The sequence below is a fragment of the Buteo buteo genome, chromosome 2 (genome assembly GCF_964188355.1).
Source record: "Buteo buteo chromosome 2, bButBut1.hap1.1, whole genome shotgun sequence".
Lineage (NCBI taxonomy): Eukaryota > Metazoa > Chordata > Aves > Accipitriformes > Accipitridae > Buteo > Buteo buteo.
Genome location: NC_134172.1, coordinates 22272185 through 22296976, shown reverse-complemented (window position 1 = coordinate 22296976; position 24792 = coordinate 22272185). Strand labels below are relative to the sequence as shown.

General features: G+C 37.1%; 1 protein-coding gene across 1 annotated transcript in view; it reads left to right on the top strand.

Moving 5' to 3' along the window:
- Positions 1-6051: 6051 nt before the first annotated feature.
- MALRD1 (MAM and LDL receptor class A domain containing 1) overlaps positions 6052-24792 on the top strand; it is a 290404-nt gene continuing 271663 nt past the window's right edge. The window contains exons 1-5 of the mRNA XM_075022465.1: positions 6052-6214; positions 10373-10513; positions 14697-14791; positions 14877-15038; positions 19738-19831. Coding sequence (XP_074878566.1) covers positions 6052-6214; positions 10373-10513; positions 14697-14791; positions 14877-15038; positions 19738-19831 — 655 coding nt within the window. The remainder of the gene's footprint in view (positions 6215-10372; positions 10514-14696; positions 14792-14876; positions 15039-19737; positions 19832-24792) is intronic.

The following is a 24792-nucleotide window of genomic DNA, read 5'->3' as shown; positions in this document are numbered from 1 at the left end:
GCTCCAGGAGCACACCTGATATGCCTTGGCCACTGATGGGTGTTTGGTCCATGGGACCAGATTGGAGCTCGTTTGAGTTAAACGCTTTGTGAAATGCATTTAGCCATGTGATGTAATGGTTCGTGTTACATAACACATCGGGTCCTCAGCCCCATGGGGCTGCTATTGTGAGGCAGTGCTGCTTGATAAATTAGTTACAGCTGAAGAGGGCTTAGAGGGCTCCGCTTATAGCAGAGAAAAGAGTCAAAATGCTTGGTAGAATGATGTGATGGAAGAAGGGCTTTCCTACTGGCTTGGAGGATACTGTGTGGGAGCAGTATGTACTGAAATCTACTGGAAGTTTTTGGACTGGAAAGCAAATGCTGAGAAAATCATTATTCTGCTCTTGCTCCAATTTCTCTGAAGAAGCAGATAGTAGGTAGGAGGTAGAAATGTTTTTGGCTGATCAGGTTTACTTTATGCCAACTTATAGTTTCGTCTCCTAATAGGATATAGCTTTATGGATTAGAAATACTTCTGGTAACTTTTTTTTCCTCTCTTACATTGGGGTTGAGAGAGAGAAAGGCAGTTCTACTGAGCTCTTGACAGTTCAGAATTGAAATATTTTTTCCTCCAAACTCTAGGTGCCAAGACAAATTTTTGCACATGGTACACATAGGAATCAGATTAGTCTTTTTGAGTCTCCCATTGATTATTTTCTTTACTTTCCCTTCTATCAGCACCTGTCGTCTCTTCTGGAATGTGATACGGTCTGTCATTACAAAGATAGAAATTAAGATACCAAAAATTTTCCTGAAGTGTTACCTTGTTTCAATCTGTAATGACCTAGGACTTTGATTGACCTGATTCTATCTAGTTCATCACACCTTGCAGTAATATTATGGGCTTTTTCCTTCACTAGTTGTAACTTACTTCATGCTGTACACTGATCAATACCATAAGTTTGGTTTTAACCTGCCAATTGCATTTACTAATTTCTTTTAGCAAATGGAAACAGGTGGTAAGAACACTTACCCAGAATCCTTTTTAATCAAATGTATTAATACATCTTAGTTCTCTTTCAAGTTAACTATTGAATTAGTGCCACTTTACCTGGAATGCAATTATTGCCTTTCACATCAAAGCAAAGAATTCTGTCAATTCTTGTTAAGAACTGATCACTTTGGGGTTACTGTAATTGCTTGACTTTCTTCTACTTTGCAGATGTCATTCAGTTCCAATTTGACAATTAAAAACTAGAGTGATCATATGATGTCATATGATAGTGTATTTTGGGGATTGGGCTCTCCAAACAAAGTCTTGGCTGAATAGTTGTGAATTTATTTAAAAAAATAAATTTTTGGTGGTTTTCTTAATCATTGGCTAAAATTGTTCTTGCATAAAGAAATTTGGAGGATTGTTTGTATTAAAATTAATGATGTTTACTAAAAATGTACATTAAGAGAAAATGAGATATATGTTAAAATTATATACGCTGGTGTTATAATGCTCCCTCCTCTGATCACATATAAAAGTGCTATAATCTTTCCATTACAAGTTTATATTAAATTTAATGAAACTTTGATTTCTCTGAAGATGTGACTATGTTTTCTATTCTGTAAGACTTCCCTGAAAGTAAGTTGGTAGTGGTAGCAAAATTTGAACACTGTTTTCAGGTGGTGAAACTAATGTCCCATTTTCTGAGTTCTTTCCTCTGTTTCATATGTTGATAATAACTGGCTCTACAAAAACTTAATGGAGAATTACTAACTGCAATCCATTTTCTGCTTAAGCAGATAACTTCCTGTTGACATGAAAAATAGACTTAAAAATGGAAAACTTTACTGGCTCTACTTCAGAGCCTGTTTGGACTTTTTCATAAGACCGATCTTTTAAAAATCCTAGATTAAATTTCTATAACTTTTTCAACACATTTACTTAAACAAGTGAAAAGGCTGAGAGGGCAATCTTTTTTTCACTTACAGCAAATGTATTTTGTCTTGGCTTAAATTAAATGAATTAGGCTAAGCCAGATAAATCCAGCTTTGATGTAAACTCAAGCAGGTTTTTATTTTAACTTTTTCTTTTCCTTTTTGAGAACTGCTTGTTTGCTAAAGTAACTTTGAAAAGATATAGTGCCTGGCTCTGCTTGTTCTTTTAGTCTTTAGTTTCTCTGCAAAATTTCTCTACTGCTTTCAAAAAAACCCTTTGATTATTGACCATTCTTCTGCTTTTCTGACATCCTGCATATTTTTACTGGTTTATACATCTTCATTCTCTCTCTGCTCCTCCTTTTTCTAGATCTTGATTCTTTCTGCTTTCAGGGTGCTTGCGGTTCAGTACTTGAAGTGTTTGTCCTTTTGACTTTCCCTGCAAGTCTTTTTCTTCCGAGTCATCTTTTTGTCCCTTTTTATATGTTTCTCAGAGCTGTGAAAAACTGTGGTGGTGGTGTTATTAGTTGAGAAGAGGGCTGACTTGCTGCACTTGTCAAGAAACTCTCCCTCCTTGCACATAGCCACACACTTGCAAAAAAGACACCTTTTCTTTGGTTTTGTGCTTTTTGTTAGATCTTCACTGAAATACTTTTTTTTTTTTCCTTCTTCAGTAAAAATCCTTGGATAACACCCTGAATGCTTTCTGAATGTTTGATGCATTTTTCATCTATTTCCACTTACAACAGATCTTATGGTGATTCTGACTTGTTTGGGTTATGCAATTTAGCTTCTTGTTAATGTTTTGGAGCATAATAAAAAAGGAAATGGATACCACTTTCTGCTAAAAATTACCTTCTTGCTCACAGAGCTTGTCTGCAGATTTTATGCTACAGCTCAGAATATTGCAGCAAAAGTTTTAATAAAATGGGAGAAAGTTAAGAGACTGGGAAATCCTGTCATTGTGAGGTGCAACAACATGAGAAGGACTTCTAGATGATGTAGAGGAGAAGAAGGAATAAGATGAAATATTGTATGTGGAGAAAATAGATTGGAAAATAAAGCAGCTGAATAGCATAAAACATTTAAACCTTTACAAATGGAGTAATAGGACATATATGGAATAGGTTTGGTTTGTTGTTTTGGGTTTTTTTTTAATATAAGCTTCTAATCTAAGCTGTACTTACAGAAGGGAAGCAAGCAATTCAATGATACACATTCTTGATGAACTCTGTTATATAGATATTAATGAATTCTGAATTCATTTATTAGTAAATATGCTTTTCTTCAGGATGTTTTCCAATCAGCTTTACGTCCTGAGGACAAAGCATTAAAATGAAACACATAAAATGATGTCCACAGAAGGATAGTGATGAAAAGGGTGGAGTTGAACCAAATGAGCTGGAAAATGCTTTCTAGGCAGAACTGAAATCTTTGTTACAATAAACATATGTCTGCCTCTGGTGTTGGAGATAATAGGAAGTTGCATCAGACCTTGGACTGCTAGCCTTCAGGCAATGTTGGAGTAGTAGTCTTTGTACCCTGACAAGAGATTTCTTACATTATGAAAATACAGATCTGCAATGATTGATATGCCTCCAGACATAGGTTGTCTGTTTCTCTTTGTAGATACTATAGCACTTCTGCTTCTTAATCAGCATACTTTAGTTACAGAGATGTATCTTGTCTTAATTCTGCTCACCAGGGCTAATAGGCAAATTGGAGGTATGCACAGTGCTATGTGCATTCCAGTTATTTGGTCTTGGGAATTTATAGGTGAAGAAATCTTCAGAGCTGCTGACATCAGTTACTTATTACAAGCTGCCACTTGGGCAATTTTATGATCCTTTTTGTAAAGTAATACAACTCTATCATGAAAGTAGTTGGATTTTTTTTTTTTTACATCCTGCTATTCCTATTAAAGGAGAGCCAGGCTTACATGATTGTCAGCCTAATTTTGTCTAGTTTTCACAGTCATTTGCCTTGGGCTAATGTTGTCCTTTAACTTTTGCAGTCATCTTCTCCTTCTCTAGCTATCTCTCCTTCCCCTGGGTTTGGGGCATCTAAAGTGCTTAAGGTACTTCGTTAATGTAGTTTCCTGTTTTTTTGCATTGCTAGACTAAACGGAACAAGTTGATTCAATCTTCTGTCACAAGGTTGGCTTTTTGGACTGGCTGGATATCTCTCCCCACTTCCCCTCCTCAATTTGAACATCCTCGTTTCATCCATGTAAAAGCTTTGTCAGAACTGGTGTGTTTCAGTGAAACAGTGGAGAAATTCAAAGCTGATTTTTGCATCAAAGGGATTGTAAATCAGTGCACTGACTTGCATCTCTTGTACTGACAGAGTACTTTTGTAAGAGGATGTTCTAGTAATGGCTATCTCTGCTGGGTGAGCCCTGATTGGCTTACCATATAATGCACTGTAAATCTATTTACACAATGCAAATACTCTTCTTGGCAGCTCAATAAGGAACTGCTGCGTCACCTCTGACAATACTCTTTTTCTTCTAAATGCACTATTTCAGAACTAGTCATTACACAAATTATGAGGGTGGAGTGGGGATTATATCTCTAACTAAATAACTCTGGACAAAGACTGAATATGTTGGCAGGGTAATATACTTGGGGTTGGTATTGGTGCTAGTTTCCCCTAATGATGGATTCCTGCAATGGGTGGCAAATTATTATTATTATTTCAACAAATTCTGACTGTGCTGGTTTGTATGATCGCATTGTTCACTGCTCATAAGAATTCAGATACGGAATCCTAGGTATCTCTAATTTTTTCCCAACCTTGGGGAACACTAGTAGTATAACACACAATATTATTTTCTTCCAGAAAATACAGGAATCTAGTAATTTGGAAAGTATTCATTAATAGCCAGTCCATTCATGCATTTATGCAAATTGTACTTGCAGATATGATTCCATTAACAACCAGGTACTCTAAAGTAGTTCAGTCATTATGTCCAATTGTAGCCCAAGTAAATAATAAATAGATATGTCACGGTTTAACCCCAGCCAGCAACTAAGCACCATGCAGCTGCTCACTCACTCCCTCTGCCCTCAGTGGGATGGGGGAGAGAACCAGAGGGATAAAGGTAAAACTCATGGGTTGAGATAAGGATAATAGGACAGAAAGGAGGAAACCAATAACAATAATAATAAAATGACAATAATAAAAGGATTGGAATATATAAAACAAGTGATGCACAGTGTGATTGCTCACCACTTGCTGACTGATGCCCAATTAGTTCCTAAGCAGCAATCTCCCCCACCCCCACTCCTACCAGTTCATATACTGGGCATGACGTCACATGGTATGGAATATCCCTTTGGCCAGTTTGGGTCAGGTGCCCTGGCTGTGTCCCCTCCCAACTTCTTGTGCCCCTCCAGCTTTCTTGCTGGCTGGGCATGAGAACCTGAAAAATCCTTGACTTTAAACACTCTTTGGCAACAACTGAAAACATCGGTGTGTTATCAATATTCTTCTCATACTGAACCCAAAACATAACAGTATACCAGCTACTAGAATGAAAACTAACTCTATCCCAGCTGAAACCAGGACAAGATACCCCTTTCAACTATCAGCATCATACGTCTACAGGCTCTGTAAATTCTAATTCTTTCCCTAGATCAGTCACAATCTTTTTGATGCAAAATCAACTTTGAATTTCTCTGCTGTTTTCTATGTTTGATGCACAAACTCTTAGTAAGTTTTGTAAGCATTTGCCAAGTCCCTCTGAGAAAAGAGAGATCTTTATGAATGTTGGTCACTTAGTAATTCTACTCTGTTTTCCTGCTATTTTCTTATCTGATATATTTGCAAACTATCGGGCAATAAATTTGATCAGTAAGTTAATGATATACAGTTGACTTGCATAGCATGCACCAAAACTTTTAAGTCATAAAACAATGTTATAATTCAGTTAAATATTATCCAAAGACACACCAGGTTGAAAGTCACTGCTTTGCAGAAACCATATTTCCCTTAAGCTGCAGATTCGGGAAGTGAAGTTCTAAAAACATCTTTCAGAGAGATGTGTGTAAATACAGCTTTTGCAGAGACGCTTCATGACCAATATTAAACAGTTCAAGTAATTATTTTCCAGGTGAAAGCTTGGATAGTAACATAGCCCATGAACAGATTCGTATTCTTCTGGGTGTTATATTGCTGTGCTCTGGTAGATACTCAGTCACCTGCAGGAAGCGGATGCCAACGTGGTGATGGCTCCTCTGCTCCATCTGGGGAACTGTGCATTTTCACCAACCAGCGTGGAGGCAGCAGTGATGAGAAACAAGGTATATCTCCATGGGCTTCATCATAAGTGTGATATGGTTTGATAACTGAACGTGGCAGCAGAGAGAACTAGGGGGGCATTTTTTTTGGTTACAAAAATGTTTGGGAATTCTCTCCCCCTCCCCTTCATTTGATTTTTCTATGGCAGCTTCTTCCTGTTTCAGTTTGATTTTTTTCCTGCTTAGTTTTCAAACTCTGTACAGTGCAACCCTTTCATAAATCTTCATATGCATATTATGTAACAAAGCAAGTGTTTCCTCATCCACATAAATTCAATGGAGATTAAACAAATATTACTTTTTTTCTTAATTCATGGTAAAATTGTTTGCTGAAATTCAAGATCAAGGTATAAGCGACAACAGCATTTTTATTTTTTTTTTTTTAGTCTAGACAAGGGGGAAAATTTTCTTGAATTCATGAACTGATAATCCTAGCGTATTTTTTATCACAGTCAGAGGCTTTGAATACAGTTGCTATTGTTTCTCTCAAAGGAAAAATTGAAGCAGTGAGAGTGATTTTTAACTGCTAGTCTCTGGGTAAATTTGCATCAGAAATCTACTATTTCCAGAATACTGTAGCACAAAATGATGCTGCAAATTATTTCATATGATGCATAAAATAGTACTTCTCTTTGAGGATCTTTGTTCTGGAGTGCAAAGAAGAGCTTGGATTTATCAAAAATTTTAATTTTAATTAGGAGCTTATCTAAGTTCCTCCACTCGTGCAACAAATCAAGCTACCATATTTGTTGGGTTTTTAAGGTTTAGCTTTAAATTTAAAGTAGATTGTCTTCAGATGAGCCTGTGTGTTTCTGTGCAGACTGAAAAATGCTAATTAGAGCATGTTAGAAATCATTGAATTCAGCTGAAATCCTTGAGAAAGAGCAATAACTTAAATCCAGATTCCTCAAATTACACTTGTGTGCCCAGATACATGTTACTTTTCTTATTCCAGTATGACTCCCTGTTTTATCCAAATATGATGCAGATATCTGTTTGGAACAGGAGTTTAGAATTAACTCTAGGATACTTGATTTTTTTTAACTCTGCAAATAAGACAATTGTTAAGACTGTATTGGATACCAATACATTTTGTAACTTCTTTGTTGTGTTCTACTAAAATGTATTAAATGCCAATGGCTGGAAATTACACCTGTTGAATCCCCTGATGTGACTAACATGTCTCAGGTTAGCTTTTTTTTTTTTTAAATCATTTACACAAGGGACAGTTATGTGATGTTGCACTGCATAGCCTTGAAATCCTCATTGTGCTTGGTCTTGGTTTCCCTAGAAAGAGCATCTCCTCCAGGCAACGCTTTCTATTATGACTGCAGAATATGCAGCAAGAGATGCATTCTTCCATTAATTTTTATGGAGTCTTTTTATACTTTTTTTTTTGAGGGAATACTGCTATAGACAAATGCTTATATGAAAGTAGAGAAATTAAAGGTTGCTTCAAAGACTAATTAAGAAAAATGAATCTATGGGCTCTGTGAAAGTCCTAAATACAAAAAAATGTTGTATTTTTAAGTATGGATGAACCAGAGGCATGGAACTATGCTCTCAGTGACAGGCTGTGGATGCTGGGGCTGCTTGAATAATGCTCTGGATCACTCCAGGAGAGAAGTTAGCTGTCAGACATAAAGATACAGATCAGGGTGTCAAACTGAAGATTCATCCTGCTGCCACCCCCTGTTCTGATTTGGGATTATTGACAAATTATTTTTCTACTTAGTTTTCAGCTCTCCAATCTCTTGTCCGTGACAGGTCCTTTCTGTTTTCTCTGGGCTCTACTCAGGTTTAAGGATGTTTCTGCACTGAAAATATATCAAAGTTGGAATTTCAGATGATGTGTTTTTATTGTAATTTTGCAATTCACATGTGGTTTGTTTCTGTTTTGCTACAGCATTGGAAAAGCAACAAAATAAACTCCACAGTCACTTTTTTCTCTGAACCACTATCGCAAAATATTCACTAGAGAATGAATGGTAACTAACTATTCTTAAAAATATTTTGCTCCCAGAATATCCCAAACTGAGATTTTATACACATACACAGTTGAAACAGAACTTTAAACTGTGGTCTGTTTCTGTGAGACTTGGATTTTTTCCTTAGAGGTTATTTTAAATATTTGTGTTGTTCACAGGAAATTCTGCAAAAAATATCTAGAACATCCCACACATTTCCCGTGGCCTTTTCCTCTCTAAGCAGTGACTTTATCTTTGTAAATCTATCTTCCAGCAAATTTACATTGGTTTGCTTTCAAGTTATATTTTTTGTGAAAATGAATATTGCCTTGGAAAATAATAATGAATGATCAAGGGTTTATTTTTTTTAATTTGAAAAGGTACTGTTCTTTCTATTTTGTACACATTCATTTTAAATTGTTTTTTCAGCTATGAGGAAATTCCTGAGGAAATACTGAATGTGATTTGGTGCATTTTATGTAATGTGAAGCAGATATGCCTCAGCAGTGTTTGTGATTTTGATGAACCAGTGACATGCTTTTCAGCCATTTAAAGAACTAAGGAATAAAAGCAGCAATTAGAAGTTGGTTGATGAATCAGCCAATCTACACGTTAATATGAGTCTGAAATGCTTATGTGAATTATATCTATTTTCCCCTCTCTTGCCTTATAATTAATTGTTGCAGTAAGTTGATGTGAATATGAAAGCCGTGAAATTGGACATCATAGTGTGACTATAAACGCTGCAGTTGCAACTTTATTTAAAATTATTAGTGAACTGTGATAATATAGAATAGACTGAAAGCATTAGCAGGGGCCTGGAGTGAGCACCAATCTGAGAGGAAGTGCAAAGGCATTGTAGCTCTCATGTCTAACCAGAATTGTGATTAGAAGGCAGAGTTTGAACCTATCCTCCTCTGCTGTGTAAGGGAAAATGCGGGTGAACTGAAAGTTTCTACACAGCTCATGAAATCTGGAGGCAGTCTTGCATACCAGCCATTCTGCTTGGGGTGAAGTTGCAATAAGCCTCCTCTTCACAGATGCATCTGATTAGACTTTTTTTTTAAATCCTCCCACCACTACAAGAAGTGGTTCAAGGAATGGGGCCATCCAGCCTATCAGGCACATGTAAGCTCTTTCTTTCAGCTTGGATGTGATGCAAAAATGGGCAGTCTGACACCAGAGTAGAAAGAAACATCTGTCCCTCCCTCCCTCCCAGTAAGCAATTATTTATCTGGTTGCATACCCACCTCAAATTCCCTGAATGAACTGGTACACCAAACTGAGTCCTGTGCCAGAAAGACGTGTTCTGCCTCCCTTTTCTAACCTCTGCTGCCCTACAGGGGAATGTGGAAGGGGGAGAAGCAGTCCTTCCCCACCACACTGCTACAGCACTGGAAGAAATAAAGTCAGAGGAAAGACAAATAGGGAGACTATGTCATTCTGAGGACTTGTTTCAGCTCTTCTCTGAACAATGTGGTTTCTGCTTTTATGCAGCAGCTTAGTAAAGGTGATGAGCACTGGCAAACTTTGGAGTTTGTCAGATGATAAGAGCCTCACCTTTCTGTTATTAGGCCCTGGGGGGGGTCTGGGAATGGCCTTATGCTTACACTAAGATCCCAGATACTAACTTATACTATGTTCCCCAAAAATGTAGGTTGCAAAATGGTGAAAGAAACAGTAGTGGGATAAAAAAAAATATTTTTACTATCTGGTTATTTCCTGGTGTTAAGTCTTTGTTTTGCTATGTGAGAACCCTGGATAAATGGAGGATATACTGAAATTCTCTAGCTGAATGCTGCAGTATATTTTAAGAACAGCCTTTGCATGTAAGCTATGCTAGCTTGGACAGTATCCTACAAGTAGGTAGCTACAAAGATATTTGTGAAGGGAAAAGCATATGTTACAGTGATATAATATAAATGGACTGGTTTGGGTTTGGTTTGGCAGGGGGAAGGCTTGGTGGTTTGTTTTGGTGGTTTGTTTTTTTTTTCAATATTCATTTGCTCTTGTCTCTCTTCCACTGCCCCGTTCCAGTTTGTTCATAATTTAAAAATTCTGACGTTTCTTACTTTTTTTAGGAGGCTGTACAGAGTGGGTTTCTGTGCTAATTAAATAGCAAGCAATGGTGAGAAAATATCCCTTTGCTTCTGTTTTTGATGTTTTAATATTTTGTTTGTTTGCTTTAATTCAGGTTCTTCCTGTGAAAAGTGTGATTTTGAAACTGATCTATGCAAAGCTCTTCATGAATTGAATTTACAGCCTGGATGGATAAGAAGAAATGGTCAATCTAGCGTGGGACCACCGTACTCTGACCACAATGGGAATGACAGTGGTAAGAATCTTCATAGAATCCTCAAGTTCTTTGAAGGAGCCATGGGCTCTTACAAATGACATAGTACTCCATTTTATAAGTTGCTTAATTTTACTAATGTCTTAATAGTTCAATTGTATTCTGCCGCATGTTTTCTGAATAGTTGTGTCCAGGTTTCTGGGTGATTGTAATTACAATAATGCAGAATTCCAGACAAAAAGACAGTATTCTAGAAAGCAATTCTTGTTATCATGGCGGAGAAAGTAATCACTGATTAAGAGTCATGTTTATCTACCTGAGTGACCTTTACCTGTTTTGGAGATATCAGGTGATAATTTCAGTCTTGATGGTTGCAAAGTTTAGAAATTAGTATTGGGTGTCCCATTTTGAGATGTTATTTTTGTTTCTTCTTGGATAGGTGAGTGCCCGGACTGTGTGTATCTATTATCTGTGGCTAATAATACTGCTCTAAATATTTTGAGAGAAGATGACTTTGGATCTGGGGACAGGAAGAGTTTTGATAGCCTGTTTGAGCCAGCTCCTCCTAAATCTTATTACAATTCCACTGCTCATCAAAAGCTGTCCCTCAACTAAGTAATTTGTGGTCCCTGTCCTCAGACAAAGTATGTCCCTTATACTTGCCCAGTTGCCAAATTAACCCTGCTTTCTAAAACCTGGCTTCTTCATTCTTTAATATATGATTTTCTTCATACCTTTTTAGCTACCTTGCCCTAACTTTTTTAGCTGCAGTAAGCCTTCTGCTTTCCAAAGCTGTTAGAAGGCATGCTCGTAAGAAAGCAAGGAAGGAGGGAAGGAATTTGAGGCGGACATCTAATCTCACAATAAAGATGTGAGCTGGTTGAAGTGATCACTCCAAACCATTTAATCCTATCCTCCTTATTTTCCATTATTGTCTTTCCCTTTCTCTCCACCCACCTCCTCTCACCTCTCCTGTGTACAAGCAGTGCTGCTGCAGCCCTCAGAGCAAGCACCTGAAGGCAGGCATGCAGTGTTGCAGGGTATACAAGAATATAACCTTATGTGGAACTAAAGTGTCTTTGTAAGACTGATTAGCCTAGGTGTTTTTCACCTCATTCCCAAAGTGTGATTATCTGGGGGTGTGGAAATCTGTACTGTTCTGGAGCAAGCAGCACCTCCTACACATTGCGTAAGCTACCAAACAGGTAGAAGTTCCGTATAATGATTAATGTGAATTGGTGTTTTAAAGGTGAATGCATGGAAAACTTGCTTAGAAATCAGCAAAATTAAAATGGCACAGAAATTTAAAAAGTTCTCATAGAAAAAACATCAACAAAAAAACCCACTCTGAATGTTCCTGCAAGTTCTTATTCCACAGCTGACAATTTTCATGATGCTCTGTGATTAAGAAACTTTATCCATGCGATGTGCTTCTAACAACGTCATTTTTTTGTTTCTGTGTAGCATACAAGCATATCCTTGTGTGTACTATGCTTCTGAGATAAGGCTGCACTTAAATGTTGATTTATACTGATGGTAGCAGAAAAATTTGAGTAACTACCAAACCTTTTTCCGTAAACACAAGTTTTATTTCAAGTATGTAAGTTGTGAAACACTTTATCTTTAAAATAATAACAGCTCTTCCCATCAAAAAGCAGATAAAAGGCAAATGCTATGGAATAAAAATATAGCAAACTCTTGGCTAGAATCAAAATTAACCAAGCAACAGTCTTGCTCTATCTGAAGTTTTTAGGCTTTGTGCTTGATCAGTAATATTCACTGCATGAGGATATAGCAAAGACCTGAAAGATATTCTTGCTTATAACCAATAAAAAAAGTTACCCTTATCTTGTGAAGAACTGGTGGGGAAGGGAAAATTTAACTTATGCAGAAACCCAAAGCCAGCAAAGGATGGAGAACCATCAACTTCAAGTGTTCCTTACAGAGGAAGCAAACTGTTCAGTCACCTGTATAATCCCATTGACTTGTTTTTGGTGCTCAGTCACCATTGTACCCGCCAGGTCTGAACTATGCGGTTGTCATGTTAATCGAAGTTATTTTGATCAGATAACAGAAAGCTTGAATACCTGTACCTAATCAGCTTTCTGAGAGGCTGTGTACTCAGATCTGTGAACTGAATGGCTAAGGAGATTTAGAGGTATTTGGTTATTTCACTTTTCTACCTGGAGAATGGCTAAACTGTACTTTCATTTTCTGAATACTGGTTCTAATCACCTAGGAAATATTTATCTCCTTATGGCAGCTATTCAAGTTTTCTCACTGCTGGTAACTCAACAGACTGTGTAATCAGTTTTATGTTGGTTCCTGCTTAAAGACCAGAAATTATATTGTATGGTGACAATTGAGCAGAGTATTAAAAGGAAGAGTTCCTGCCATCAGGGTAAGTAATTGCACACACATTAGCAGAAGAACAAAGATCACTTGGTAGATGTAACTCCTTTGAAGATGTATGTAATCATTTACAAGAACCCAACACAGTTTTTTAGCTCTGTCTCTTCTCATGGTTCTTATTTTCACTGAAAATATAGTTGAACAGACTAGTGACAACTACTTTAAAAAAACCCACAAAACAAAATACAACCTGTTTTTACTAATTGAAACCTGTTATCTGTGCAGAGGTTTAATGTAAAATCACTGTTCAAAGAATTTCTTAAAATTACTATTTCTGCCCAATCTGTGTAAGACTTAAAATTCCTGTGGCTGGTGAAATCTGACCTTGTTTATGAGTCATAGATACATTTACCTTTAGGGAACTGAAAGAAAAAAGTTCAAAATTTTATGAAATTTAAAACCAAATGAAACAGATTGGAGTCAGGGATAGAGCTCTGCTGAGGCACTGAGCCATCTGTTGTGGGTAGGAAGAATATCCTTGCAGCTGGCAGGCTCTGAAAGTGCTGCCTGAGCAGTCATGAAAGGGCTAAAACCTAGGAGGAGCATGGCCACAGCTCTGGTAGGAGGCTGCGAAATGCTTCTCCGGGGGGGGATTGCTCAGCTGGCTCCAGCACTGACCTAGTCTTATGGTCCGTTGTCAGTGACTTTGCAATTGCACACAAGGATAAGAGGTCAGGGTTTGTAGTTTTATAAATGAAGTATTTAGATCTTAATACACATCCTTTGATATTTGGTTTCTGTAGTAATCTTTATTATCAGGACTTTTTTTTTATTATTATTATTATTCCTTCAATGCCACTTGGCTTTTTTCTCCTTCATAATTCTCCTTTCATTTACATGTTAATGTCAGAGGGCAACAGTTTACCTGACATTGCTTGGAGTTTGGGAAGTAGGAGAGAAAGGAAAGGAAGAAAAAAATTAATAAAAGAAGTTGAGCCTTCCCCTCCCTTGCACCCTGTAACATCTAACATCTCTGAAATCTTCATGGTCAGGAAGAGCCAAGTTTTGACCAGCAGTATTTAATATCCTAAGATAGGGTGGTTGCCTTCCAACTTTTAGAATATCTGAAACAATATTGTCAGGAAGAGACACAATCAGTCAAAAGGCATAGCAACAACCGTATTTCACTGACTCTTGTTGAGTTGTTATACTTCCAAGTAAAGCAAAGCTTTATTTGGAGTTCTTTTATAAATGGAAAGATAATGGTATCTTTAATGGTAGTCTGGAGATTCTGAAGACAACCCCTTATATTGGGACTGTGTACAAGGATAGTACGACCTCCTTTCTGCAGTGAGGCAATTTTCTGAGCAGGCAAAAACCAGACCCGTGTCCTGTGGAAGAGAGGAACACCATACCCTCCTGTCCCATCTTCCACCACCTCCTTAAAGACTTGAATTGTTGTAATAAATCTGTATTGTTGGTCACAACAGTTTGTTGTTTAGGCATGAAATATGTGATCTGTTCAATAATTGGAGTTTAAGCTCTTTGATCAGCTTGCTGATTTAGTCCTAATTTGTCCCAAAATTTTGCACTTACTAATTGAGTATTCAAGCCATCAGCACATGAAACATTTTCGAGCCCTACTTGAAATTTCAACAGCAATGTGGAACAATGCTATGTCAATATTTAATATGAACAAAAGCTTGGCACGCAATGGCTACAAGTGTAATATGAATCTTTTTTGGGGAAGAACTTCTAGTTGGCTTTTTAGTTAATAATTCATACCTGTATGTATGCCTCTTCTTGTTTTACTGTAATATTTTATATAACTTTTCTCCAAGCTTCTAAGTTTTCTTTTTATTCCTTTTGATAGCTTATTTCCTCTCATTGTCCTCTAAAATGCGATCCTCTTCTGCAACTTTAAGGACCAAAGTTTTCCTTCCAAATGATGAAGAACACATTTGCCAGGTATTTTGATGCATAGTCCTTGTATTGATTGCATTGTTTGTCATAGTACTTCCCTGGAATAATCAGATCTTTTTCATCCTCCTAGATCACATTTCATTATTGGATCAGTCAAATGAGTGGAAAGTTGATGGTGGGGCTTCAAAAGCACTCTGAAGATACTATCACAAACATCTGGCACGTTTCAGGAGAACTGCAAAATCAGTGGAAAACAAATACCATCACAATCAATAGCACTGAAAAGTATGAGGTTGGTAAATTGAGGTGACTGTAAATTGCACTTGTTAAATGGTTTATAAATTGTGGGGTTTTTAATAAGTCAAACCTAAATATTTTGTAAATGGAAAGCATTAGCATGAGGTAAGAGAGAGAGAAGCCATTTGGAAGTTCATAGTTGTCTTTAACAAATACTGCTTTTTCTTATCTCTTGGTGGTGTTAAAACTAATCCTAAACATTACTTAAACCGTGCATGTGTCTTAAATAAAACAATCAGTCTCATTGCATCATAAATTATCTACCTGCCCATAAAGGTGATATACTCGGGATCTTAAATTTCAATACAGTATTCCCTTAGCCTCAATCTAACTGTACCAATAAACTCAAGGTTTAATTTATGTAGGAAATACCATCCTATACTATGAGATACTGCTCTACAGGGATGCCTCACATGACAAATACTGTACTTAACTATTCATTGTAGCTTTGAGCCTTTGTCACAGAGCACATGCATATGGTTTTATTTTGCTCAAAGCTGCTGAAAAACAGTGCAAGTCTCATAGGCTATTTAAATGTTTTTACATGTGCATTTACACAAAACATTAGCACAGTAAATGTAACTTAGGGCTATAATATCATGGATGATGTATATTTGCTGTTATGCATAATACTGGAGGGAAAGTGGGGAGCAGAGAAGAAAATTAGAGGCATTTCCTCCTACAGTAGTTACTCTGAAGAGTTGGTTAGCATACAAACCTGAAGGCATGAGAGCACAACCTCATTTCAATAAACCATATGAGTAACGTAATTACTTGACTTGCAGAGGTAATGTTGTGCTAAAGCATCCAACAAGATCTGGATTTTTGAAGTAATACTTGCCTGCTCAACCCTGACTGAGAATGTGTGTTGTGAAACACCTGTACCTAACTCAACACAAGTATCAATGTTACTTGTCAATACCTTGCCTCTACCCAATATATGTAGAGCAATATGAGATTGTACCAGAAAGATTAACTTTTAGATTTACTTTTTCATCCTTCATATTATTTAGAAAATTGAGTGAACCTGGGAATGGTTAATATAATATGGCATCTTCTTCCTCTAAATTTCTGGATCAAATCCTAATTAAATTATTGCTTACAAACTTTGTTATCCTTTGGCCTCTATAAAGTGAACTGATGGGTGCAGTCCAGCTTTAGAGGCATTTGTCAAACTTACTGCAATAATCATTACAATTGGCTAAAGAAATGTAGTTAAGTACCTCCCTAAACCTATACAATGAAGCTGAGCAAACTTTCATCTTTGGTTGCATGTTTTTCCTCCAGTGACAACTTGCAAGATGCTGGTTATACAAGTGAATGCAATTCACTTGCCATATCAAAAGAACAAGTGCAAAATGAGCAAGATCTTTAGCCTGGAGGGCTACCTGTGGCACTTTTCAAGATAAAATTTTGATGAGTAAAGTTTCTATGGAAAAAAAATGAATGGGAAAATAATACTTTTTTGGGGGTGTAGAAATCTCTTTGCAATACAGTGCTTGAGTATTTTTGTCAATTTTGCAAGTGCTTTTGAGGTGAGATTTTAATTAAAATCAACCTCTGCTGCTTATTTGCTTTGCTTATTTTGATGTTGATTATTTAATACTTTTGTCTCTTCCTACTTAAAAAAAAAAAGAAAAAAAAAAGGCTTGATTAGCTCTTTATGGGATAGGGGATTTGGTTTTGGCTTTCAAAAATCTCCACTTGTAGGGAATTTTGAAATACAAAGGTTACCACTGCTTTAATTACTCAATACATGACAAGCTCAGTATGTTTGTTTTGGCTGGGTTTTGGAGAACTGTATCATGGTTTGCTCTCCTAAACTACTTTCTCCCTTTTCTATTGAGAACAAATTTCTGTGTCCGAGACTTCAATAAGGGAAATGGTTCTGGGTTTGGGGTTCACTTTTGTCTTCGTGCTTGATTCCTGTGTTTTACCTTGGGCTTTGCCATGGTTGTACTTTTGGGGGAAGCCCAGCTTGTTTTAGGTCCCACCGACATTCCCACTACAGCTTTCCTTGTCGCTAATTGAGCTGCAATGTTAATTTGTTCTGATGGCCATAGATATTGCATATTTAGGCAGCACTTATTAATTACAGTTATGAGCAAATAGTGTCATTAAGTAGACATTTTCATTACAGATTTTGGGACTGAAAGAGCTCTAGACTTTATGTGAAAGGGAAAACTAAACAACTTCTAGCTCAAATAAATGTGGATTGGAGTCAGGTTGGTTATTATTGGACTGAACGCCTCAGGGGAGGGCAGATGGGTATCTGTGCCAAATAAAGCCTGGGTAACCTTCTTTTTAGACCCAAGGGCAGCTGGAGGCATCTAGCATGATTTTTTTGTCATGTGGGGAAGTTAAGACATGATGAAGAAAAAAATAGAACTGATGCTTTTCTAGAGAGGTAGGTTCAGAGTTGCAGCACTGACTCTGCTCCTAGTTCAGTCCGTAGTAAACCTTTCGTACTTCAGGGCACCTCACTCCCCTCCTGTAGTCAAACACTTTTAAATAGAAATAGCTGTTTTCTTTTGTCATTGGAGAAGCTTCCCCAGCTGTTCAGAATACCAGCATGTGTTGAATATCTACAACATCAGTCAGCAAGGAGCTCTTTGTAGAGACATTGATAACATATACATTTAAAGCAAGCCTCTTAAATCCATGCTTTTTATTATATTGACCATATAAACAAACTGTTCATGAGTTTTGAGGAAACACAAGTTGTCAAATACTTTGTGTGCTCCAGTGGCATATGAACTTAAAGCCACTTCTGATTTTGCACCAGCAAAGTGAGAGTGCATCTCTTTAGCATCGTCTAAATCACTGTGTCTCACTGAAAAATAAAATCTGACTATAAAGCCCTAACTGCAAGCTATATATAAATATGTATTATAAATGAAGTTATTAATAACTAGATTTTGACCTCACAATGAAAAATCAATGTGAAAAGGTCAAATATTTGTCAAATCCTTGATATTAAATAATATTAACTATACATGTTGTTGCAGCAACATTCAACAGTTCAAAAGATTGTTTTCTGAAACAAATCAAATTAACACATTTCCGAGGTACTGCATTTCAGTTGTATAAACATATTATTGATTGTGATATGATGCTATTAATATTTAGTGTGGCATAGTTATTCTTTCCAAGTAGGCATCAACATGAAATGAAATAAACATCATTATATGAAGAGAATTTCAAACAAAAACATATCAGGATTAACCCTGTTCCTTCAAAATTTCTGGATTTCAGTGAACTGCATTCTTTCCATTGTGTTACAGGTGATCAAAGAAGAATGAACACATGGGGTGACAGTATTTCTTAACAATACTGTATTAGAAAAATGCAGTTGACCATGTGTCTGCTTACAATGGTTTTCATAGAATAATTGCTGGAGAAAGTGGTTACCAGCCATTCTTCTCTTTGCAGTGTTTAAAAAAAAAATAATGAAAAATTGTGTGTATGTACATAAAAAAAAAAACTAGACCTGGATTTCTCACTGGTGATATAGGAGATAACATTACACCTCTCTCTGGTTGCATAATGCCAGGATAGTTTGACTTTACAGGCTGCCAGACTTCTTGTGCAGGTCAACTACAGCTTAAGAAAAACAAACAAACACCACCACCCCACCCCCCCCACCCCCCCCCAAAACCCCAACTCATAACATAATGGTCATATCCTTGGCTGAGTTGTGTCATCTTGTACAGTGGAATACTGTACTCTTGATGGTAATTTATAGGATAAATGCAGGTTTTCTGCTATGATCTCTTAAATTAGGCACAGTATTGCCTGTGAATTCTAAAGCTAATATTTGAAAACTTATTATCTAGCTGACACCGTACATTTGCTATTAAGAGCTAGAACGTACCTCTAGGTAGATTGTGTCCCCAGAACTCTGGAAAAGTCTAGAGCTGTAACATCCCAAGTTGTGGCTAGGGAATAATTTAAGAATGTTATTCATATGATCAATTTGTTGGGTTGTTTTGATTGTTGTGGGTTTTGTTGGCGCTTCCCAAGGACTGTTGATGATCAGTCCCCTTCTACATCACTGCAAAAAAACCTGGTAGTCTCTACATTTACAGATGTAGATTGAAATCTGCCCTCAAGATGGAAATGTAAAATATTTGTAAGTTTTTGTGTATAGAAGAGTCTCTTAGGAAAAAATAAATACAGTTGTAACATTAGAGAAGAATAACAGTTGACCAAGTACTCCTTAAGGTTTGTTTTGGCTAAAAGCTTCATGAAAGACTTCTGACTGATGATGTTTGTTGCTCTGACTCTGCTCTGGGTCTGTGATAAATTATGAAAGCAACCAGAAAACATTCACATTTCCAGTCTCTGGCGGAATAATGGCTTGATAAAGCATAATACAAAATCTTTTGTATTTCTTAACTGTTGTGATCCTTGCTTAGATTTTAATGTATTTTATTATGGTTTTCAGATCCTTCCTGTTAAATGCTACTTCACTCTTGAGTTAGATGATTAGACTATATATCTGTGCTGACAAGCCACAGATGTGTGAAAAAATCAGGATGGTAATCCTGCAAAATTGTTAAGGGCATGATTTGTGTTCTCATATTTCTGATAGAAACTCTATGGACTAGACTGGCATATCTTGGAAGGTTTTTCCTCTTGTCTCTGACACTGGTGAATGCCATTTCTTGTTGATTTGCTGTTAATCTCTGCAGGTTATCTTTTGGGGGATGGTGGAGACCCAGAGACAAGATGAAACTGTTGCCATTGATGATATTACTTTCAGTGAAGGATGTTCTCTGGCCTATGGTAAGAATAGCTGTTTTTCAGGAGACATCATTTTACTTTGTCTTTCCCTTGGATTAGAAAAGAAAACACAAAGGAAAGCATTTTGGTATTCAAAGGCTTTCTTAACGCCACATTTTCATCTGGCTCGTTTTCATTCCTCTAAACCATCATCTGTCTTATCACATCTAAACACAATTACAAAGAATGACAATAAATACCTTAAGAAATCTGGTCCAGTATAAATGTAGCTTCCTACAGCCAGGGAGCACTAAGGCCTCAGTGAGCAGAAAAGATATACTGGTTTTGGCCAAAGAATTGATGTGTTCAGCCAGCTCAGGAAAAGTTTTGGAGCTGACTTTAAGGAGATTCCCAAGGCACTTGTGCATATTTTTAAATGTGTGAAGGTCCTGATCCTCAGTTATGTAGTGGGGCGATTTTGTTCTGCTCTGCTACATCCAAGAGCTGTAATGTCAGGCTAAGTCAGCTCTGCAGCCAGACCATCCCTGCATGTCGGGTTTCTTTAGCAAAACATTTCCTATTTCTCTTTTCAACCCAATGTATTTCCATGGAAAAGGAATACTACCCATCCTAGCATAAATCAGATTGCTTGCTGCTCTGTATTATACAAGAAGATTGCACTGTGGCATCTATGTCGCATCCTCAGGTGAGCACAGTCCTGATTCAGAGCACCTTCTGTCACTGAGGTGTACCACAGGCACTGAGGGTTCAGTCTTTAAATTTAACTTGAGGTATGGAATGCAGTGGTTGATACAGACCAAGCCTAGGGTAATGGTTCAGGCAGGCATGTATACCTATTTATTTCAAAGGGGATCTATATTGGGGAAATGAAGTTTCATGTAACTAAACTTGGTCATGTAAGTCTCTCAATGTTTCCACTTTCTTACAATGGAGAAATACAGAAGCAAATATTTTATAAATATTTTCATGCCAGGGCCCATCTTGCTTTTCTGTTTTATAGCAGTTTTCTAACTGTGCAACTTAAATGAGCAACGATGTTAATTTAAAACTTTGGGCATACTTGTCTATGAACTCATGTGAGTTTACAGTATTCTTTCTTTGAAAAAATGAATTTGAAACTGACAATGAATAGAGGACAGATGTGTGATTCTCCCAACTTTATTCTGTTCCTTGGAGGATTTCTGCAGATGAAAGAGTAGGTTTAAAATGGAAAAAAAATGCATTGCTAGATTCTAGCAACCTATATAATTGTTTAACCAGTTCCCACTGGAGGATATAAATCTCTCTGTACAAAAATATTGGCTTTTTTCATAAACAAAATGCTTCTAAAGCAAACAAAAATGAAAAAAAAATGAGTTAGAGATGAAATACTGTCTCAAAGAGATGAAAAAATAAAAAATTGAAACAGAAACTGGGTATACTCACCAGAACTTATAAATCTAGGTGTTAAACTTACCTTACATGGCAGCTGTTGAAGTATATAATGTGACGTACAGATTGAGCTGCCACACTGTTAAGTACCTCAGGTATATTCTAATAAAAGCCAGTTCTTTTCCTGTGCTTCCCGTTAGGAAAATCAGCTTCATTACGTGACATCTAAATTGCTCACAGGAGCCAAAAAGAGGGTCAAAAGATCTTAATTTTTTCCCTGAAAGATGAATTTTACTACTGAACATTTTCCAATAATTAAAACAAAACCTCAGATTAATGGTTGTTTGAATTTGAAATAATTTTTTCTCTGGTTCTTATGGAATGTCTGGATAAGAAGACTTTAAATGAAGACCGCTTTAATTGCATGAAATTTGTAGTTAAAATTTGCATTTTTAATGTACCCTTCATGATTTTCAATCCCAGTGTAAATGCACATAAGAAATGACCTGTACATTTGTATTCATTAATATGACTATGCTTTTAGGGTCATGAGTAAAATAGCTTAAGTATTTGTGCTTTCAGGAGTTTCTTGATACAAACTGTGATGGCTAAATATAAATGTAATTTCATTAAGTTTTAAATTTTTGCTTCCCTTCTCTCCCTCCCCTGTCTCCCAAACTGCCCCGCTTCAGTCTTTTGTCCAGTTCTGCTAGACAGTATACTTCATGCATTTAAAAAAACCCAACCAAAACCCTATCTTCAGTATAGCAATTTAAGATACTCTACAGTTTGTAGTTTTCCCAACAGCTGCCAAATTATTTCAGTTATCACTCAAAACCACCACAGCTTTTTATTGTACAATTACATATGTACTGCAGAAAAAATATTTTAGCTGTCAAATAGAAAATATTAAAGTCATGCTTTAAAACATGCGTAATACAAAATCCTCTTACAATTATACCTTTAGTAGACCTTCTATTCAAGGGGTTCATATTCTTCTCCAAGTGTCTGATTGCCTTGCAGAACTTCCTCTTGACTCCTGACGAATTATATATGTGAAGAACTCTAAGATTGTCATTCTGATCTTGCCATAGGGGTGAAGGCAAAGAGCCCCAAGGCATGAAAGTGGAATGCTATAAGGGAGAACGAGTTTTTTGTCCTCCTTAAGTCACTTGTAATGCGAAAGTGGTATACCTTCTCTGCAAAGCTGTTTTCTTCTGGAAAACTGGAGTAATTATATATGTATTATTTTGACAAAAATCCAGTATGAATACTTCAGCTGAAAAAATCTCAAACTCAATTCCTTAGTTAATTCTAATAATGCAAAGATGTAGCCTTTAGTATCACTGATGCAGAACCAGATGCAGGGTCTTTCAGATCAACTGCTACAGGGATCGGAGTCAGAAAATCCAAAATACTAATCTTACTGTTGTCTGACATGCTGCAGAATTAAGAGGTGGAAAACAGGTATTTTGTCCCAAGAGACTGAGATTATTGTCAAAACAAACAGCATCCCTCAGAAATATTTACAACTAAATTAAAATACAAAATTAATCAAAATGTTTTGTTTCAATAATTAAGAAGTGTTTAAAGAAGAGCTTGATTCCTTTTGAGTGTATTTGTAACTTTTTTCAAATGTGGAAATTTGACAAAATCCATCCTTTTCTAGACCATTCTAGAATTTTGCATTTTCCATGGAAAATGCATTTTCCACAAGCTCTTCTCACTTAATACACATGGTTTGGAAAAAATGCCCATGTTTATGCAACACTGGAACAAGGAAGAAATGAGAGGTTTGTAGCATCAGCTGGACAGGACATTTCACTGAGATGTCAGTAATGTGAATAATGCAATAACTCTGAGATGCAGTAGACAGTAATGTCTATATATACTGACATAAAATTGTTTCCTCCATACAGTTGGGAATCTCCGTGTTTTCTCTGGAATACCCTGACTGCTATTTAAAACTCTCTCTTAACCAGAAGATTGCCTTTCCCCTGCAATAATATTAAGAAATGAAACTTCCATTATCATAGTGTAATCCCACTTAAAATCATGCCTTTCTTTCTGTAGCCATTGTTAATTACACAAGATTTTGCAGCTACAGTCTGGCATCTCAAACTTCATAGAATCACAGAATGCTTTGGGCTGGAAGGGACCTTTAAAGATCCTCCAGTCCCACCTCTCTGCCATGGTCAGGGACGTCTTACACTACATGCAAGGTTGCTCAAAGCTCTGTTCAACCTGACCTTGAAAGCTTCCAATGATGGGGCATTCACAACTTCTCTGGGCAACCTGTTCCAGTGTCCCATCACCATCATTGTAAAAAATTTCTTCCTTATATGCAATCCAAATGTACTCTCTTTCAGTTTAAAACCATCGCCCCTTGCCCTGTCACTACAGGCCTTGGTAAAAAGTCTCTCTCTACCTTTCTTATAACCCTTGCTTAAATACTGAAAGGCTGCAAGGTGTCTCCCCAGAGCCTTTTCTTCTCCAGGCTGAACAACTCTCTCAGCCTGTCTTCGTAGGAGGTGTGTTCCAGCCCTCTGATCGTTTTTGTGGCCCTCCTCTGGAGCCACTCTAATAGGTCTATGTCTTTCTTATGCCAGGGACCCCAGAGCTGAATGCAATACTCCAGGTGGGGTCTCTCAAGAGCAGAGTAGAGAGGAAGAATCTGTGACCTGTTGGTCACACTTCTTTTTATGCGCCCCAGGATGCAATTGGCTTTCTGGGCTGCGAGCACATGTTGCTGGCTCATGTCCAATTTTTCATCAATCAGTATCCCCAAGTCCTTTTCTTCAGGGGTGTTCTTGATCAATTAATCCCCCAGTCTGTTCTGATAGTGATGATTGCCCTGACCCTGGTGCAAGATCTTGAACTTGGCCTTGTTGAACTTCATGAAGTTTACATGGGCCCACTCCTCAAGCCTGTCAAGGTCCCTCTGGATGGCATCCCATCCCTCAGGCATGTCAACCACACCACTCAAGATGATATCATCTGCAAACTTGCTGAGGTTACACTTGATCCCACTATCTATGTCATAATGGAGATATTTAATAGTATTAGTCCCCATACAGACCCTTGAGGGGTACCACTCATTACTGGTTTTCAGATGGACATTGAACTGTTGAGCGTAATTCTTTAGATGTGACCACCTAGCTAATTCCTTATCCATCTCACCGTCTGTCCACCAAACCCGTATCCCTCCAATTCAACAGTAAGAATGTTGAGGGAAGCCATTATCAAAGGCCTTACAGAAGTCCAGGTAGGTGACATCTATAGCTCTTCCACTGTCCACTGTTGCAGTCACCCCATTGTAGAAGGCGCCTAGTTTAGTCAGGCATGATTTGCCCTTAAAAAGTTCTTGAAAATATGTGGTGACATATTCAGAAACTTTTTGATTTTAAAAAGAAGCGTTCTGTTGCAAGTATTATGGAGATGCTGCTGAGTTTAACCTCTCAGAAGTGATTTTCCTGTAGCTATTATCTAGAAAAGTAAATAGGTATTTCATGTTACAACATGTCATTTTTTTATGTTTCCTGGCAATTCACTTCCTTCTGCAGAAATGAATTCATGAAGGTTGCAACAACTGGCTAGCATAAATAGCGCTCCATTGCTCTGAAGGAAGTATC